Consider the following 18,036-nt stretch of genomic DNA (forward strand, 5'->3'; position numbering starts at 1 on the left):
GTTGTTGGCATCCGCCCACAGTGACAGCAGAACAGGCTGTGTTATGTAGTGTGTTGAAAATCAATTACCCTTACATTGCTGTTAATAAGAATAGAGGATGATCAATTTCACACTATTGTTTACGTCAGAACACGTACTGACTAGCTTTAGTTCTACATATTTCAGAAAAAGGCCTAACTACCAGATATGAATGAAACCTGCTAAGGTTATGTTTTCGGTGAACAGGTGTAAGGAACTGTCAAACTTAGAATAGAACATGACAATTGTACACGAAATCATTATTTATTCTCTACAACAGTTCCCTTTTTCTTACTCAGTTTCAAGATCACTTCATCATGGCAAGACAAGATTCAGAAGCTGATGACTTTTGGAACTCCAGTAGCATCAAGTCTTTTAATTTTGATGATGAGGAGGTATGAGTGCTGCCTTTGTACTAAAACATTTATGAGTTTTGAATTTCATGCAGTTTGTTTCTTAGACAGGTGGGGCATTATTTGGAGTGTCCAAAAGTGGCACAGCTCGCCTCTCGCAACAAGTGCGAGCTTCTCTCCCTGGTGAAGATTTTGGAGGAACCAGCGACTCATTGACAGGTTGGTGTGCGGTACATTGGCAATATCCTACATGTTCATTCAGTGGTGAAGTCCATGAGCATGTTATTTCTGTTTTGCAGGTTCAACATCGACTACTCCATCAAATACTGCCCCACCGCTCAGATCTCTTATTTCTGAAAACTGTCTGGCTTCCAGTGAGTCGAATATTTGTCTCTCTTATCGGTCTATAATTTTTACATTCTCAGTGACTTATTTCTTTTCCTCACCAGTTTTGGAAGCTGATCTACCAGATGCAGTCTATGGGGGTCGAACGAAAAAAAATGACATGAAACCTGAGGAAGAAATACGCATGCTCAAACGTCAAGTCCAGGTTTGAAACCTTTTCTGATGCTGTGAATGATTTGATTAAAATGAAGGCTGCCTATGTTTGATTGAAATATAATATCCAGGAAAGATGGGATGCACCGCCTGTTGATTTGACCATAAAAAATATCTTCCTTGGTCGTCCACACTCTCTTGAACCTTATAGAAGCCTGTCTAGTAAACATCTCTTGCTGGATGCGGCGATTAACTTAGGAGATGGAAATGCTATATTAGAGGTAACTAAATTTTAAAAATATTTTTTTAATGATTTTATGAGCATTAAATTATTAATTGATGTGTATTTTCATCATCAGGTTGTCTTATTTCTCGTGCGGACTTTGAAGAAGAGTTTGGTTCATCAGATTCTTGCTGCCAATCCTGTTGCAGCTGCTCACTATGCTAGATATCTTGCCACAAGATTACAAGCCACTGAACTCACTGATCTTTTAGTGTATGTTGTGCTTGCATGCAAACATTTTTAACTACAGTATCAAACTAAATTACAGTATGTCCATTATTAATTCAAATATCTTTCCTCAGGATGCTTGGGAAAAGCCGTGAAGCAGCAGTAAGTAAATACTTAATTAAAATCACCATGATATATTTTGATCGCTTTCATAACACTTTCTTTTATTTCATTGTTATGCAACAATAAACAGATGAAACAATATCAATTGTGCACTGCAACCCAAAGTGTACAGCGACAGATTCAGAAACTGAAATTGTGCATCAGCAGCCACTTTGTTCAAGGAGACCCTAATCTTAAGAAGATAGCTCAAAATCATGTAGCATTACTAGGTAATGTTTTGCCCAGCATTTGTAAAATTAATGTGTCAGCTTTTTTAAAAAATTTGCTCTTATGGTTTTTAGAATGGGAGCAGGCAGTTGGAGCCATGGACAGTGAAGATTTAGTTGGAAAGTCAGCTGTTGGATGTTTAGCTCATGCTTGCCGTCTACACTGGGATGATCCTCGAGGAAGCCCAACAAACCCATTTTCTTTGGCCCAGCTTCATGGTGTCTGTGAGAAACAAGTGCAATGGACGATTCTCTCTGAGAGAGCGTCACAACAAGCTTGGCCAGATATCGACTCAGTTTTCATTACTAAGGTAATCTCAGCTACTCTTCTGCAGTCGAGTCTGCAGTAGTGATATTGGTGCCTGTTCCTCTAATGCTCTCATCTCAATTTTTCATGTTTTTAGAATTGGATTGGTAGTGGCACAAAATTAAAATTGGCTTTGCCAATTGAAAAGGTAGTGATTCAACTGCATTCCAAGGGAGCTCCAGCGGATGTTCTATCAAAATATTTAGGATTTGTCGATGGTCAAGAAAGACGGATCGCTTTAGCGCAGCAGCTTGGGTGTCATAAAGTGGTGATTGATGTCAGTCTTTGCTCAATTTTCTTTGTTTTTTGGGGTATCTGTGTTTAATTTTTAAAATTTGATAAATTTTTCATTTATTCAGGGCTATGCTGCCCTACGTGACCGACAGGGCTTGCAAGGTTACAAAGCAACTTTACATCCGGGATCAGAATCCTTTCTTTATGCTGAAGGGGTACTGAGAGTATCCGTAAGTTTACTTTGTGTAACCTTTATGGCTGCAGCTATTGTCCTCTGGCAAATACTTTAGTCCAATTCTCTGTTCCAGACCACCAAATGGAAGAACTGATCAAATTGACTTTTCAATTAAAACAAGACTTATTTCCTGGTTCTATCAAACAAAGTTTGGACAAGGTAACTGAGAAATGTAAAATTGTAACTCTGTCTAAACTCAAAGGAGGAGGGAAAAAAAGTAGCAACATGTATGTTCACAAGAATTTTTAATTATTGTATAAAACAACAATACTCTACAACACATGCTGGTTTCACTTCTTTGAAACCACACTCCCTAACAGCGCAGCAGGACAAAGCAATCACTGGCCGGCTGTAAGACTAGACAGGTTAAAAAGACAAAGGCTAACTGCTTACACTATATGAAAGTATATACTGTAATCCTCGACATTTTTACATAGCGGACTTTAAAAGAGAGAGACGACTCTGCAGAAGAAGCCTGAGACTCAAATTCTATGAATTTATAATCTTGAACAATATTGATCAGTGATTATATAAAAATTAACATTTGGCAAGGTCAGTCATAGTGACAGAGTGATTGGCAAAACAAATTTGCAGCATCCATATAAAATTAACAGTCATTCTAAGTTTTTGTTAAGGATTTTAAGTGACTTGGTGACCATTTACAGAAGGTTCTAATAAAGGGTTTCCTGCAAATCAGCAAGAAATTGTCAAATACACATGAAACTAAAATGGAGTGCTACATACACAACACCTTTGGATGCAAGGGAGCATTTAGGTACAGGAAGACACTGGTAACCATAAAAACTCAATTTAAAAGAAATCTTATTGCTATTGTTCATGATGGTTACCTCCAGCATCAGATCTTTAACAAATAAATAAAGGAAACGAATTTCCAGACAAGTCCAGTGAGGGAAAACATCACAGACAATCAAACCTCAACAAAAGAATTCAACAGATTTTCATTGCATAAAAAGTGAAGTAACCAACAAACTGAGTATCTAAAATTATTACTAATGTTCATAAGAAACAGAGGTTTGGTCTGAAAGAAACAACAGTACAAGAGAGTACAAGATTAACACAAGAGTAGAGACCAATCAAAAGCCAGAGTATTAGTGTACTGTAATTTCAACAAAGGGAACCATGACGCCTCATCACATAGTCACAAAAGCCAAACACCGATTTCAGCACCAATTGCTGCAAAACATAAAATTCAAGTCCATGAGTCAGAAATTTCTGTTATTACTTTGAAACTTTTGAATAAAAATGAACAGATATAAACGGCAACAGAGAGCCTCAGTCAAATAAATATTATGGTTGCAAAATCAACACCTTGAACAGTACATTGTAAGTTTATACACTTAGAATAAGAGCATTCATACATGTATATATACCTAGTCAAATATGATATATTTTAAATGAACATAATATCCATAGAATTTTATAAGGTTTTACTATTTACACAAGTCAATCTCAAAATACTAATGGTAATAATACACATTGCATCTGTAATGATTAGAGAGGAACATAATACTTAACAATAAAAGAAATTAAACAATAAAAACAAATGGGATAGCATCCCAAATCTTTGGCTTCAAATGTTACAAGACAGCTATGATATAAATGTCTGGACAATTTGGCTGTCTAGAATCTACTTTTAAAGCAATCAGAATATTACCCAGAGCTGGGTAACTCTATTGTGCTGTGAAGGAGCGGTATCACACAAAATGTCACTAACAAACTAAAATGTTTCACAGCAACAATGTTTTCTTTGGGCCACTGAAGGTTTCCACAAACAGATGAAGAAATTTTCGGTTTCTGTACTGAAGGACACCACTTGACTTAAAAACATTTACGACAAAACATGGTTGTTAAGTATTGACCTAACAAGGAGGAAAATAATGCTTTTCTATGGTAGGAGTATTACCAATATTATCCTTCAAAGGTCTAAAATTTATCGACTTTGCAGGGACACAACTTTACAAAAATACCCAAAGTTTAAAAATTTGAAAATTAGAAGAGGCTACTTTAGCGAATTCCTTAGCAATCCTAACACAACAGTGTCAAAAAAATTAAAAAGCAAATGATCCATCAAGAACACTTCAATTCTTAAAAGTAGACACAACCTACACTCACAGACTTGTTGCCTAACATGTTCACACTACATCTTGTATACCTACTACTCTATGAGCGGAAAATACAAGACATGTTAAACTTTAATTTTAAATATGATGTGAATGTGGACATAAACTGCCCACAAATATGTAATAGAAAATATTTAGAAGAAAATTTATTTGACTAACAGGCTACATTCCATGAAAGAGTTCGATGCATGCAACACATCCTCACCCATGATCTATTAATGGTAACATCACGTCATTCTAGGAACTTCAGCAGATGAGCTAAAAGATTGTAGATGAACTCTTGCTTTGTATGAGAGCTTCATTATTAAAGCATTGTACAATCCATGCCTTTTTACAGTGAAATCACAACCTCAAATGTCAAAATAATCATTCATCAGTCAAGGCATAATAATTAAAAAGAGAGGCGAGGAGTTTTACAGGAAAGAGTGACTGGAAATGTGCACGCATAAGACACTTTTTAGTAGCTACTGCACAATAAATTGACTTCCCACAATATAATGCATTGGAACAGAAGGAAAACAGAACTGACTGTTACAACTGATATTCTTGAAGTATGCAGTTTAATTTGGAAAAATTAATGGAGACAGAAGCTTTACTCTGATAGCATATGAACGAAGCTAATAGGAAACATACCCCTTATGTCAGGGGCTCTTTCTAAAGCTCCCTCCATCCAATTTTCATCATCAGTATGTTCATTAGTCACAATAATTACTTCCCCTTCTCTGAAGGACAGTTCGTCTTCATTATCTGCTTCACAATCATATAGTGCTCTGCACTTTCTAGGTGCTAATGTGGATGGCACGGAGGCTGTGACCATTCCTCTGAGGCTATGGTTGGAATGATTGGGATTGGGACTCATTTCCATGTCAGAGGGACTTCCATGAGGGCTTCCAGGAGGAGGTGGCTGTTGTTGTGGAAGAGGGCAGTAGAAGTATGGCTGCAGAAAAAAGACAAAACAAACATATTGTTAAATAAAGAAGCAGGTTATACTCAATGAATTAGAGGAACATTATTTGCAAAGTAAAACAAATAATTAAAAACAGGTAAAATTAGCACTTGAAAAAGTGAAAACAGAACAACAAGAAGCTTTCCACTCTCTGATCTGAACACATTACAGAAATGAGACCAAACAGGACATTAGTTCATACAGTAGCAGCATAATTATTTGAACAATAGACACTTTCTTATTTGCCAATTGTAAATTAGTCACTAACAGGCTATACTAGGGAATGGAGTCTCTAGCAAATAGTTTTATGCTAGCCACAAAGGAATCTGCAACACTTTCTGTAGGTGTTTTCTATTCCTATTCATGTTGGTTATTAGCCATGAGAAGCCACACACATAAAAGCCACTCTTATTTCATTACCATTTGAAGATTTGGGAAACCACTATTAAGTCAAACCCTTCAAGACCTCTTAGCTGTCCCCTTCCTTTCCTCTGAAAAACCATTCTTATTATCAATGAGGAAACCCAACAGTAACACTAAAATCCTAAGCCTCTAAGTTGACCTTGTTTTTTGTTTTTTCCCCCATTATTATAACCAACAACCAACAAAAATTCTCTGATATCTTACCTTTCTAGGGGGAGGTACTGGGTTGTGTAAGTTTGTTCCAACTCCTAAAACGGCTTGTTCCATGTCACTGGATACAGAAGAAATGCTCTCTGTAGATCGCCCATTCGACATTCGCAGAGGAAGGTTGCCACCCCCACCAGAGACCAGACCAGGGCCTGGCCCCAGGGGAGGGACAGGAGGAGGGGGTCCCACAGGCCTCCTCACTGTAAGATCAAAATTTTAAAATTAAAAAAGAGAGAAAAAATTAGCATTTTGGAGCAGTTAAGAAATCAACATCATTTAAAACTTCAGTGCTTGCTAAGCTCACCTCCAGACTTATCCATAGAGGATGACTTCAACATGGGAGCTTCTCCAGGTGGAATGACTAGCTTGGCACCAACTGTATAACAAATTTAAAACAAACAAAACATGTAAGATACTTTGCAGGTATAATGGTCTCAGAAAAGTGATACCTATAAACTTTGAATGGGGTCTCACCTAAATGAATAGCAGAAGGAATGGAACCTCTGTTGCCTGAGGCAGCCAATTGTGATGTGTGAGATCCCGATTCACTGGAAGGTGATCTTTTGTGATGACTTAGAGTGTGATAGCCTTGCAGTTGTAGGAGAGGATCAGACGGTGTTCGAGAATGACTGGAATTACTCGGGAGAGTTCCATACATAGGTGGCATAGGAGCTGCTCTCTTTTTTAGGCTTCCATGAGCATTAGCTCCAGTCACTGAAACAACAGGTAGGATATGTGAAAAAAACTGTCATAGAGAAATGCACAAAAGCAGGCTGCCACAAAGAAGAAATTAAATCATGCCAAAAGATTAGGCAGAAACCCACAAACAAGGAGTTAAGGATTTTTAGGAGGAGGTTTCATCGGGGCTTTTATAGCTTTGATTAAAATTTGAGAATCCAACCACATTTTGAGCACAACATGATGTCACAGTTAGAGAACCCCCACTGTGGTTCATAATGGAGCATAGCATAAAACCACACTTCAACACACAGAGGAAAACCAGGGAAATATAAACATTTTGAAAATTAGTCCCAATTAGCATCTATAAAAAAAGATGCTAAAAATGCATATCAATTTCACCCCAAGCAAACCAGACAAACACAATCACAAGCACCTCATTTCATAGGGAACTCACAAAAGTTGGAGAAAAATGACTTTGTATTGGAGAGTGACTTTGAGCGAGATAAACCCACATTCCAACCTGTAAACCCAGTTCTATCAAACACCTCAGGAAGATCTATTTCCTTCCCTCCTTTCCTTTCTTGATCCATTCTAAAGAGAATCAGTAAGACAAAATACTTATTTTAAATTTTACATGCCATACCTATTGATGGTTTCCGGTTTTGGGGAGGAGGTGGAGGTGCCATACTTTGTCGGTAGGTATTAGGACTACTTCCAGACTTCAAACTGTCACAAGTTGAAGATCTAGAACGAATGTTAACAGGAGATTCTCGACCAGCTCCAGCATAACTAGGAGGGCGGGATCTACTTTTCTTCTCAGGTGTGCAACAACCATTCTGAAAATAAATTGTAACAAGATTAGATTCAAACAAATAGATGTTCTTCAGAGCACTGGCTTGATAAATTGATCTCTTTCTGTAAATTGTATTTCATAATTGTACTTACTCTATCCTCAATAACAGTTTCATCTTCTGAGACATCATCTGTTGAGCCTTCATCATGAGATAAATTCCAATCAATGTTTATATTGTCAAATACACTTTTTTGCCTTTGTAGAGCATGCCGTAGCTGCAAAATATAAACAAAGGATAAGATGGCGTAAGTTCCAATAAAATTGAAAAAACTCATTGAATTTTTGGATCATACCAGCTCTTCACATGAATGGTGACCTCGTTCTTGTGCCAAGTCCAAGGCTGTTTTATCCATTGCATTCTTCAGCATCGGATCGGCTCCACTACGGATCAACAGTTTCATGCACTCCACTCTGTCATGTATAGCACACAGGTGAAGAGCAGAATTTCCCCCTCTTGTGTTTGATCTGAAAAAAGGAATAATTTTTGTTTAAGAGCTTAATTTAAGTACACATTACTAAAAGAATTCCAAGTGTAGTTTATCTTACATTGGGGAGTGTTGACCACTACCAGGTGTTCCTGCTGGGGTGCTTGGACCATTGAAGCTGGAGGTCACTCTGTCAATGGCTTGGCTTGGCATATTTTGAACCAGAAAGTCAACAATATGTAGTGAATGACCCAACTCTCTCACAACAGCTAAATGAAGTGCAGTTTCTCCAATATCCTGTATAAAAAACAAAAACAAAAAAAAAACAAGAAAAAAACAATTAATAAAAAATAGTTGTTAATGTTGTCTAGGCTTTGACAGGGGAGTAAAATAACTGAAAGCACAGACCGATGTTGGCAATGGCGACCCAAGATCAACACCTTCAGCAAATACTTGTAATAGATGATACAAGTTTTTATTGTTGACAGCATGCTCTAAATCACTTTGCAAGTCTCTTTCATCTGCATATGTTTGGAGAGCAAATTTCTTATCAACATATTTGGCACGAATATATTCATAACGTTCTTCCCTGCAAAGGTAAAGCATTGAGTTGTCAGAATTGGTTAACTATTTGAGAAATGTACTACAAACATAGGTCTGGGGGCATTCACTTACATTGTACTACTTGGACTAAGTTTAGGGCAGGGTAAACTGGCTTCCATTACTTCATTGAATGCATTGTTAGTCATATGTCTAGCTAAGAGTAACTGTGAGGTTCCAACATTATCAAGAGTTAATGATTGTATCCGGGATATGTGGACACCCATTTCTCTGTGGATGCCAGAGCACTCAATACACACTATAATTCCAAAGTTTGTCGACAACCATGTAGCATCTGCAGGAAAAGAACAAAAATTTGTAAAACTTCTTGCAGTTTGAAAAGAATAAAAATATCAACATTAGAAATAAAGAAGCTCCTTAAACCATACCATTTTGAGAGTTGCAGTCACAACAGCTATCATTACCAGGGAGCTTTTGTACATAGCGTATAATAGCCTGCTGGAGTTCCAATAGACTGGGGTTGATTTTTGACCCTCCCGATTTCCCACTGTCATCAAATGCTCTGTGCAGGGCACCTTCTTTGCAATTTACTAAGACTGACATCCAAGCACGCTGATCAGCTTCATCTTCAGCTTGAAAGTGGTAGGTTCGATTATCTGAAAAGCAGTTTGCAAATGACCAATTGATATACAATCATCAAAGTGCATAAAATTGCTTCCCCCCAAAATTAAAAATACACCTACATGAGATTAGATCAAAGCAGCGCTTATCATCGGGGACAAGCTTGATTTGACATGTAAGGAGGTTTACTTTTGTAGGAGGTTTGCTCTCATCAGCATGGCAAATGTCAAGGAAGCCTTCTGCCTGAACACAACATTTCCTCTTCTGCCAAACTCTTCTCATTTTGCCCTCAGATTTCTTCAGCAAATGCCCCGTTCTAGTGATTCCTGCTTGCTTGTCAGTTGCTTGGAGTTGATGAAGAGAGTATCCACCACTTTTATCCGTCCCTCGGTCATTGGTTGAATTTGCCACCTATAAAAGTACAACCATTTAGAAATTAGGGTGCAAAATGTAGTGTATCCAAAACAATAAAATAGAAATGAAACACTTCAGACAGAAAAATAAAGCCAGTCAAATTCAAAAATTAAAGAAAACAAAAACAAAATATTACCCTCTCTGCTCTCTCAGGAGCCTTTTCTGGTCCCACTACTGGAGGGTTCCCACGAGATTGTTGTGGAAATTCATGCATACGGTGATTCTGCTTTGCACAAGCAACAAGGTAACGAACAAAACAAAACAAAACAAAACAAAAAGTAAATAAATGAAGCAACAGAAACAAAAGCAGTTGCAATGAGAAAACAAAAACAGCAAATACAACTAAAAATTCAGAAATATGAAAACTGTACAGGATTAATACAAATTTAGTTTTGCATTAATTTATTTTATAATTTAATTAAGAAGTAAAAACTGGACAGCAGGGAAAAGTAAAGACTGAAATGGAAAATAGATATAAACTATAAAAATGCAAAACTATGATGGGAAATCAGGAAAGGCATCAGCTAGCTTTGAAGCAAAGGTTATTTTCATGCAAATTGAGTCCAGGCAAGAATAGCTGGGTCAAAACACAAGCGCAAGATTGTTGATTAAAAACGATAATGCATTTGATCCACATGAGGCAGAACAATAATGCAACCTAAGCTTAACAGTACATTATTTCTGACAAGTGATAAAATTAACGGCCATACCTCTTTCTCTAGACCAGGCGCATTTCTTAAGAGCGTTCGCAATTCATTGAGTCTTCTTCGCTCTTCATCTTGTTTCTGACGTATTTTCTGGAGCTTCATTGAGAGATCTGCTACATAGCTCCCAAAATGCTCTATTGTTTTCAAGCCATCTTGAAAATAACTGCAAGCCAAACCAAAGATCCAAAATGAATTTACACAGCACATTGATGTGACAGACTAAATTTTACTTTCAGCCACCTACTTTGTTTGGGCGTGATAATATTCAACAAGGTGTTGCAGCAATTCTATTCCCTTCTTCGTCTTGATCTCATTCACTTTTATGAGGTACTGAAAGGGAACAGACGAACATCCATAAGTTCACTTTTTGGCTTGACGCCGACCAACCGGACGGGGGACGGGGATTCGTTCACCCCACACCCCACTCGACTGCACCCACCTCGCACATCTGCAGTTGGAAGAGCCTCCTCTCCTTCTCCATCTCCTCGGCCACCTCTGGCGCCGTGATCTCCGTGCGGATCAGCCCGGCCTCCTTGGCCTGGGCCTTCTTCTCCTTCTCGATCTTGGTATACTTGGCCTCGTAGTCCTTCCAGGCGCGGTCGAACGGCCGCTTCAGGTCACCCTTGACGCCGCGCAAGTCGCCCTTGAGCAGCGACTCGACCGGGAACATGACGATGTTGTTGGCGTTCTGCATCTGCAAACGGGGAACAGGAGGCAGAGCTGAGTTCCGGCAGTCTCGGCACCGACCGCCACGGCGCCGCCACGGTTCGGACGGACACCGGCGCGGTGCTTACCAGCGTCTTCATGAGGGCAGACAGCTCCTTGGTGACGACGGCGAACTTCATGAAAGCGGCGCCGATGTCGGGCTCGTGGTCCCTCTCTATGGCGGTGTCGCCCAGCTTGTGCAGCGAGCGCGACAGGTACATCTCGTTGTCCACGTGCGCTGCGAACAGAACCAAGCAGCACGTCAAGGTGGTGATCGGTATGCCCCGCCTGACCTCCCTCCCTTCCCCCTTCCCCCAGGTGTGGTGACATCATCCCGTCCGCCAAACAAGCGATCCTGGAGCCAGAGGTACAAGGCACGGGCACCTCTCCCTACCCTCGTCCGATCCGGTCGCCAGCAAGAGGCGCTCGAAGAGGCGCTCGAAGAGGCGTCATCGGCCGGCCTTCCCTGCACGTCCTGGAGGCGGCAGCGGCGGCGGCAGGACGCGCGAGCAGCTCAAGCAGACGGAGCGCTTTGTTCCTACACGCGCCCCGCCCCGCGCCGCGCCGCAAGACTTGCTGGTCATAATGACGCTTTCTTCCACTTTCACACCGCGGCCCTGCCAGCCACGCCAGCCTGCGCCAGCCCTAAAGCCCGCGCCCGCCAGGCCGCCAGGCCGGCCGGCCCATTCATTGTAAATAAAAGTGAAGTGAAGTGAACGCGCGAGCAGCGCGAGCAAGCCGCGCCCCATTCCGTCCCACCTCGCCCTCCTCGCGTGCGCCCCGCCCCGCCCCGCCCCGCCCCAACATCGCGTGCGCCGCCCAACTCAATTAATTAATGACTCTCACAATGGCGTATTGATACAGGGGAGAAGCCGGGAGCGCGGCGCCGTGGACGGTGGACCGCGACGAGATCCAATCGCGGCTCGTTTCGTCTGTCCAAACGCACGCAGAACGCAGAGACGGCAACAACAACAACAACAACAAGGAGCGCAGCGTGGGGCGTGGACCTGCCCGTCGACGCCGGCACCACCGCCACCCGGCAGACGACGTGGACCTCCCTGGACCGCGACACCGCGACGCCGCGACGTCGACCTGTCGCGAGCGAGACGCGCCCCCAGAGTCCCCGCAGAGCGCCGCAGAGCGCCGCAGAGGGCGCGAGACGCGCGAGAAGGCAACAACGAACACGAGCGCGCGTCCGCCACACACGAAAGAGGAGGGGGAGGGCACAGACACTGATCCAGGGGACGCCCCGCGCATTCTTTTTATCATTTATTCCCTTCCCTCTTTTTCTTTTTCTTTTATCCCCGCCCCGGCCGGGCTGGCCAGGCCAGGCACATTCGGCACATTCTCGCCGGGCACGAGGCGACGCGTTGGGAAGCGAAGGTCCCGAAGGTCCGAAAAGCTTTGGTCTGGCCTCAGCTCGGTCCCGGCCCTGGCAATGCTTTCGTCGCTCCGTCTCTCTCACACCAGCACGGGACGCCCCGCGAGCGCGAGAGAGACTGAGCGGCGAAAGCACTTTTCGGGCCCAGCCTGCTGCCCCCTTCGTACTTCGTATCGCACACGTCCATTAGTCACTCCCTGCCTCGGCCCCTTGGCCCCTCGGACTGCTGGAGGCTGCTGGAGGCTGTGCGACGAGGATTCTGCGAGGAGGTGACTCATCGCCGCCCCGCCGACGGCCGCCCCTCCCTGTCCAGCGCCCAGCCGCCCAGCCTAGTGCCGCGCCGCCGGCTTTGCTTCGCCTGGTTGGGTCCTTTTATGTGCAAACCCGGGGCTGGGCGCTGGGCCGGGCCGGGCCGCGCGCGATGCGGCACTACGCCAGCCGGTATTCGGCATTCCAATGGAAAAGGAATGGGCAGCGGGCCGGACGCCGAGGCGGCCGAGGCCCCAACCAAATCGAGGCCCAAACGGCGCGAGGCGACGGCCAACGGCCGGCCGACAGCGGGGCCGCACTTAAACTTTGAAGGAATGTGTTTCGACTCATTCCACCCATAAGAACCTCCCAACCGCGCGGGGACAACGTGGACTGGACGCGGCTGGCTCGGCAGGGACTGAGGGCGAGGCGCGCCAAAGGCAACCAAGGCAGCTCGTAGCTCTGGGCCTCGCTCCGGGCGCAGAGGGCCGATTCACCGCGATCCGCTGACGACGACAACGACAACGGAGCGGAGGGTTCTCTCCTCTTCTCTCTACCGGCGCGCGCCCCTCTCGATCGCTCGTCTCGAGGGGCGACTAGAGCAGACGAGTGATTTGGAGGAGGGAAGAAGGGGAGGGGGGCCAGGCCGGGCGGGGGTAACATAAGCACTCCGCAACTTTGTATACACAAAACCACGGCGCAGTGCTCGGCGCCAAGGGTGAGGCGGGGCCCGGCCCGGCGGGGCGCGGAGCGGGATGTGGGTCGGGGAGAGGAGAGAAGAGACCCTCTCTCTCTAGAGGAGAGGGGCGGACTGCCTCACAGCCACCCACCCCACCCATCCACGCTCCTCTCCCAATTCCACAATGCAAATGCCGCGTTTTTAATCTCGTTCCCGTATTTAGGTCAAGCTGGGGGAGGGGTGGGGCGCGGGGTGGGGGCCTCACGCCGTGCGCACGTGCTGTGCGCCCCTGCGCCTCCCGCCCCGAGGTACTGCGTCCCTCTGGGCCCCACTGCGTGCCGCACGACGAGTCCCCCCAGGTGCCGTCCTGGGCGAGGTCCTGGATGTCCACCACCCGAATCCAAAATTCAAGACCCCGTCCCGTCCTGTCCGTCCGCTGCACACGGCGCCGACCGATGCACACTGGCGTCCTTGCGGCCCTTTACAAAATCAAGGCCCATTCAGCCTTCAGCGAGGCAGTCGAGCATTAATTCCAACCCATTCAAATGCGGGGGCGCGAGTCGCCGGGGAAAGGCGAAAAGGCAAAAGGGCCATCGGCGGGAGTCGAACCACCGGACCGGACCCCCGGCCGCGCCAACCCCCGCCGCGTGCAGGGCGCACGTGTCGACAAATGCGACTCACCGCCTCAGTCTCCGTAACCGTGTCCTGTCCTGGGTCTCGATCAATATGGGCCAAGTTGGGCGCTGAGGCTGGGCCGCCGGGCCGGACCGGGCCGCCAAGGAAGGGGTGCCGTACCGCCACACTGTACTGCCCGGCGCGCGGAACGCGGAACGTGGAACGCGTTGAGTGGGGTGGCGCGGCGACAGCAGGCCGCCGCAATGCCCAACGCCGCCACTACGCCATCCAGGCCAAATAATCGGCGGCCGAGGCACGCGGGCCGATGGGGCGATGCGACCGGCAGCCGGGCAGGGCGTTCACCCTCAACGCCTTAGCGCGCCTTGGCGGCCACCCCCGCAGCCATCACTAACGACCCCCGCTGTGCCCCCCGCGGGCCGCGGGCCGCGCGCGCGTGCACACAGATCTGCCGCACCCCGCTACCCGCCACGCCGCACCCCACACTTGCTGCGTTGCCGGCGCTGCCTTGGCGCTGCCGAGGTCACCGCCCTGCCGCCCCTAGTGCTCGTACCCCCCGCCCCGCGCGGCCCCGCCGGGCCTAGCCGTCAGGCGTGCGCGTCCACGAGAAAATACTCGCCGAGATAGTGGGAAAGGAAGGAAAAGGGGCGAGGGGGACCGCCACGGCGAGTCCCTTTGCGTCGCCACGCCGCCGCCGCCAAGCCTTTCCAGGTGAATTTGTCACACGTCCACTCTGTGCACTCCGTGACGTCGAGGCGGCACGACGACGCCGGCGGGGCGAGGCGACCGCGAAAAACACTCTCCGCGAATACGGCGGCGTCGTGGACGTCGCGGCGCACCCACGGCGGGCCCCGCCTTGGGCCCCGCGGCGTACAGTATCGGCCGTCGTTGCCGTTGTTGTTGTTGCCGGACCGGCGAACCGGCCGCGTAGCCGCGCCGAGTCGCACTTCCGCCAGCCGTGTGCCGCCTCGGCTCGGGCCCGGCTGGGCCCGGCAGGAAGCGAAAAGGTGTCTGTCGGTGACTAAGGCGGTGAGTGACAAACGCTGTGACATCGGCGCGGGGCTGCGCGGGGCCTGGGGCCTCCGACGAGACGAGCTCTAGATCCCCCTCGACTTCCCCTCCCCCTTCCCGCCATTCCTCCTTATTCCCGCCTCCAATATCCCCGTGCCCGCCAAGCCCCCTTCAACCCGTGCCGACAGGATCGGGCTTAGAGTGCGGCGGGAAAAGACCCTCTACGCCCCGACGAAAAAACAAAAACAAACAAAAACACGCCAACAAAAACAAAGGACCCTACTCCCGAGGGGAGGCGCCCGCGGCCTCCGAAAGTCATAGCAAACTATGCCAGCTACTACTTACAGTTTCCAGAGTTGTGAATGGCCTTGATGGCCTTCTTCATCTTGGTCAAGCCATCCCGGTCTATGTCCAAAGTCTGAAACAGAAGACAACAGAAGGGCGTGTGAGTTGCAGACATGGCGTAATAAAGGTACACTCCACTCGATCGCTAACTAACTCTCCCCAGTTCGCGACCCACGCGCAAAAAGTGACGACCAAGGCCTCGCCCTGCCGTCTCGCTCCGTCTCTCTCGCACCCCGGCCCCCAAACGGGGCGCCCAACGAGTGGGACGGAGACAGAGCGATCAAACGATTCTTCGGATTCCCATCACCTTGACGCGACCGAATTCCAATTCCGACAACAACGCGGCCGGCACACTGCCCGGCATCGCCTCCAATTCGCAGTGTGGTCGCAGTGGGCGACAAAAGTGTGACGGAAAGCAATTAAAATCGCATCGCGGATCGTACAGCACTGTGTAGTACCTGTGTACTAAACACTGTGTACGCCACGGCCGCGGTCAGAAAAACAAAACAGTTGACACATGTGCCGGACGCGGACGTGCACCTCCTCTCCATTTCGCAATGCAGGAGGCGGGGGGCCTTCCAGTGTCGGGGCCGCCGCCACGTCACCGCTCCATTCATCGGCCCGGTGCATCAGCGCCACTGCACTTTCGAACAAGCCAAGGCACTGCAAGCGCGGAGAGCGGCAGTTACAACGCGGCAGCGCGGCCGCCGTTCCGTTCCACGCCGCTGACGCACGCCAACTTTTACACAAGTTTCACTGCACGCCATTAAATCCTTGTATTTCTCAAGCTTGTTACATTAGGCGAACGGCGCACAGAATTGGGCGTCCAGTGTTGGTTGAAGGGCACACTAGCCATGAGCGCGATTCTGAAGAATCCCTTCGCTCCGTCTCTCTAACCTCATGAGAGCGACAGGGAGAGACAGAGTGACGAAAGACCGTCGGCGTTTGAAGTTCCAGGTCCATCCACAGGTACGCAGCGTGGCGGCGTGGCGCAGCGCGGCGGGGCGCATTCCAAGACGACACGCCATCGACACACCGACAGACCGACACCGAGGAGCCATCGCGCCATCACGCGGTCCTGGCCCTGGCGTGACGTGGCGGCGCGCCGGCCGAACCGAACGACCCGCGGAAGCACCTTATGTCACGCCCGCCACGTACGCGCGTCACGGCGAGTCACGGAGCGTCACGCCGAGGTGACTAGCAGCGTTACGCGCTCGGCGGCCGCCCCGCCCCGCCCCGCGGATGCACAACGCGCTGCTGCCATCATGGGGGCGTGGTCGGGAGTGGCGGGGACCATCCCGCTCGCCCTCAAATTGTCCCTCATTACAGACAGAACGGTCGCCGGCAGGAATTTAGAGCGTCCCTGCCGAGCACGCTTCGCACCACGCCACCGCCGGGCACGGGCGGGCACGTCCCCGGGACCCCGGGACGGCCCGGTCAAGAGGGTCCTCGGGCCGGAGCCGCGCGGCCGAGCCCCGACGGCCAGGCCCACGGCTGGAGTCCTGGAGTCCTGGAATGCAGCGGAAACGGAACCCCGTCCGCGGCGGAGCGGGCGGAGCGCCCCGCCCAAGGCTCCCAAGGCCGCCGCGCCGCGCCTCCCCACGCACCTGCAGTCCTGCGGCAGTACGTGCCGGTACGGGCGCATGCACCGCGCATGCACCGCGGCCCCCAGGACTAAGGACCAAGGACCCCGGGGCCGTCAAGGCCGTCAAGGCCGTCCGCGCTGAGGCCTCGCGCCTCGCTTCAGCCTCGAGAGGCCGCCTTGCCCCGCTTGCCCGACCGCAGGCTGCAGGCTGCAGCTGGTTGGGCTGGCTGGCGCAGCCCACTGCAAGCCGAGCGCTGCACCGCCAGGTTATTCACAGGCGAGGCGTGGCGGGCTGCACAATGGCTCGGCGGCGCGGAGGCAGGTAACCGCGGGGCGCGAACGGCGCGGGCGGGGCGGCGAGGCCGCGAGAAACGATCCTATTACTCCCGCGGGGGTCGAGGTTAATTTTACCTTGCGGTCTGAGCGGCTCAGAGTCCTTCCCTCGGCGCCCTTCCCCCGAGGAATACCATTTACCGGCCGCCTCGCCGTTTTGTCCGGCCAGTCGACTCGCCCTCGCCGCGTTCGATACCCATCACGCCGCACCGCAATCATTTCACTCCCAAACCACCGCGTCGCATTCGCCCGCGTGTCCGTGCTGGCCGTGCTGGCTAGCCGAGCCGGCCTGGGCGGGCCCAGAGCCCTGGCGGCTTGGTCGCGAGAACGCCCCTCCCCCTCCCCCTCCGCGCGGCCCGCGAGTCCTCCGGGAGGCCGTTGCCCCCGACGCCCTGCTGCCTCTGCGCCTCCGCGGCGCCGCGATGGACGCCTTGCGGCCGGACGGCCGGACAGCGATCAGACAGGCATTCGTCACGGACCGCCTATCAATCCGCGCGTGTGGCGGTGGACGCGGTGGACGGGGCGACGGAGGAGGAGAGGCCCTCCACCGCGTCCACCGTCCGCCCAGCGTCCTCGCCGAAGGGAAGGCCGGCAAGGCCGCAAATCTGATTATGCCGTGATGCAACACAATGGCCGTGGGCCGCGGGCCGC

General features: G+C 49.0%; 2 protein-coding genes across 6 annotated transcripts in view; one reads left to right on the top strand and one right to left on the bottom strand.

The window, feature by feature from the left end:
* LOC117650055 (spermatogenesis-defective protein 39 homolog) lies at window positions 1-2,765 on the top strand. Of its 2 annotated transcripts, none has more exons than XM_034393327.1 (13): window positions 1-225; window positions 299-413; window positions 479-590; window positions 671-745; window positions 821-921; window positions 1,001-1,150; window positions 1,229-1,365; window positions 1,455-1,482; window positions 1,574-1,712; window positions 1,785-2,020; window positions 2,114-2,293; window positions 2,376-2,480; window positions 2,559-2,765. In XM_034393327.1, exons 1-13 carry the CDS (start codon window positions 191-193, stop codon window positions 2,577-2,579), a joined length of 1,434 nt encoding a protein of 477 aa, XP_034249218.1. In that variant the 5' UTR covers window positions 1-190; the 3' UTR covers window positions 2,580-2,765. The 2 variants fall into 2 exon arrangements, with proteins under 2 accessions (XP_034249218.1, XP_034249219.1); XM_034393328.1 differs by having other exon boundaries at window positions 2-227; window positions 318-413.
* LOC117650054 (arfGAP with SH3 domain, ANK repeat and PH domain-containing protein) overlaps window positions 2,716-18,036 on the bottom strand; it is a 27,850-nt gene continuing 12,529 nt past the window's right edge. The window contains exons 2-21 of one of the 4 annotated variants that reach the window (XM_034393326.1): window positions 15,468-15,540; window positions 11,259-11,407; window positions 10,904-11,158; window positions 10,709-10,794; window positions 10,468-10,627; window positions 9,894-9,980; window positions 9,466-9,754; window positions 9,151-9,378; window positions 8,837-9,056; window positions 8,570-8,750; window positions 8,283-8,458; window positions 8,030-8,201; window positions 7,829-7,951; window positions 7,527-7,719; window positions 7,338-7,403; window positions 6,677-6,916; window positions 6,507-6,578; window positions 6,200-6,402; window positions 5,993-6,063; window positions 5,350-5,563 (exon numbers count right to left, since the gene is read on the bottom strand). In XM_034393326.1, coding sequence (XP_034249217.1) covers window positions 5,482-5,563; window positions 5,993-6,063; window positions 6,200-6,402; window positions 6,507-6,578; window positions 6,677-6,916; window positions 7,338-7,403; window positions 7,527-7,719; window positions 7,829-7,951; window positions 8,030-8,201; window positions 8,283-8,458; window positions 8,570-8,750; window positions 8,837-9,056; window positions 9,151-9,378; window positions 9,466-9,754; window positions 9,894-9,980; window positions 10,468-10,627; window positions 10,709-10,794; window positions 10,904-11,158; window positions 11,259-11,407; window positions 15,468-15,540 — 3,126 coding nt within the window. In that variant the 3' untranslated portion in view covers window positions 5,350-5,481. Of the gene's footprint in view, window positions 5,564-5,992; window positions 6,064-6,199; window positions 6,403-6,506; window positions 6,579-6,676; window positions 6,917-7,337; window positions 7,404-7,526; window positions 7,720-7,828; window positions 7,952-8,029; window positions 8,202-8,282; window positions 8,459-8,569; window positions 8,751-8,836; window positions 9,057-9,150; window positions 9,379-9,465; window positions 9,755-9,893; window positions 9,981-10,467; window positions 10,628-10,708; window positions 10,795-10,903; window positions 11,159-11,258; window positions 11,408-15,467; window positions 15,541-18,036 lie in introns of all 4 variants that reach the window. The other 3 variants (XM_034393323.1, XM_034393325.1, XM_034393324.1) reach the window with 3 other exon arrangements.

Source organism: Thrips palmi, unplaced genomic scaffold, assembly GCF_012932325.1.
Source record: "Thrips palmi isolate BJ-2018 unplaced genomic scaffold, TpBJ-2018v1 HiC_scaffold_4, whole genome shotgun sequence".
Lineage (NCBI taxonomy): Eukaryota > Metazoa > Arthropoda > Insecta > Thysanoptera > Thripidae > Thrips > Thrips palmi.

What these genes read in the sequence shown, in the direction of transcription:
- LOC117650055 (XM_034393327.1), top strand. Translation starts at nt 191, where the DNA reads ATGAAACCTGCTAAGGTTATGTTTTCGGTGAACAG. An exon ending in TTAATTTTGATGATGAGGAG is followed by an intron (nt 414 to 478) that starts GTATGAGTGCTG and finishes TTTGTTTCTTAG; the next exon opens with ACAGGTGGGGCATTATTTGG. An exon ending in ATGGAAATGCTATATTAGAG is followed by an intron (nt 1,151 to 1,228) that starts GTAACTAAATTT and finishes TTTCATCATCAG; the next exon opens with GTTGTCTTATTTCTCGTGCG.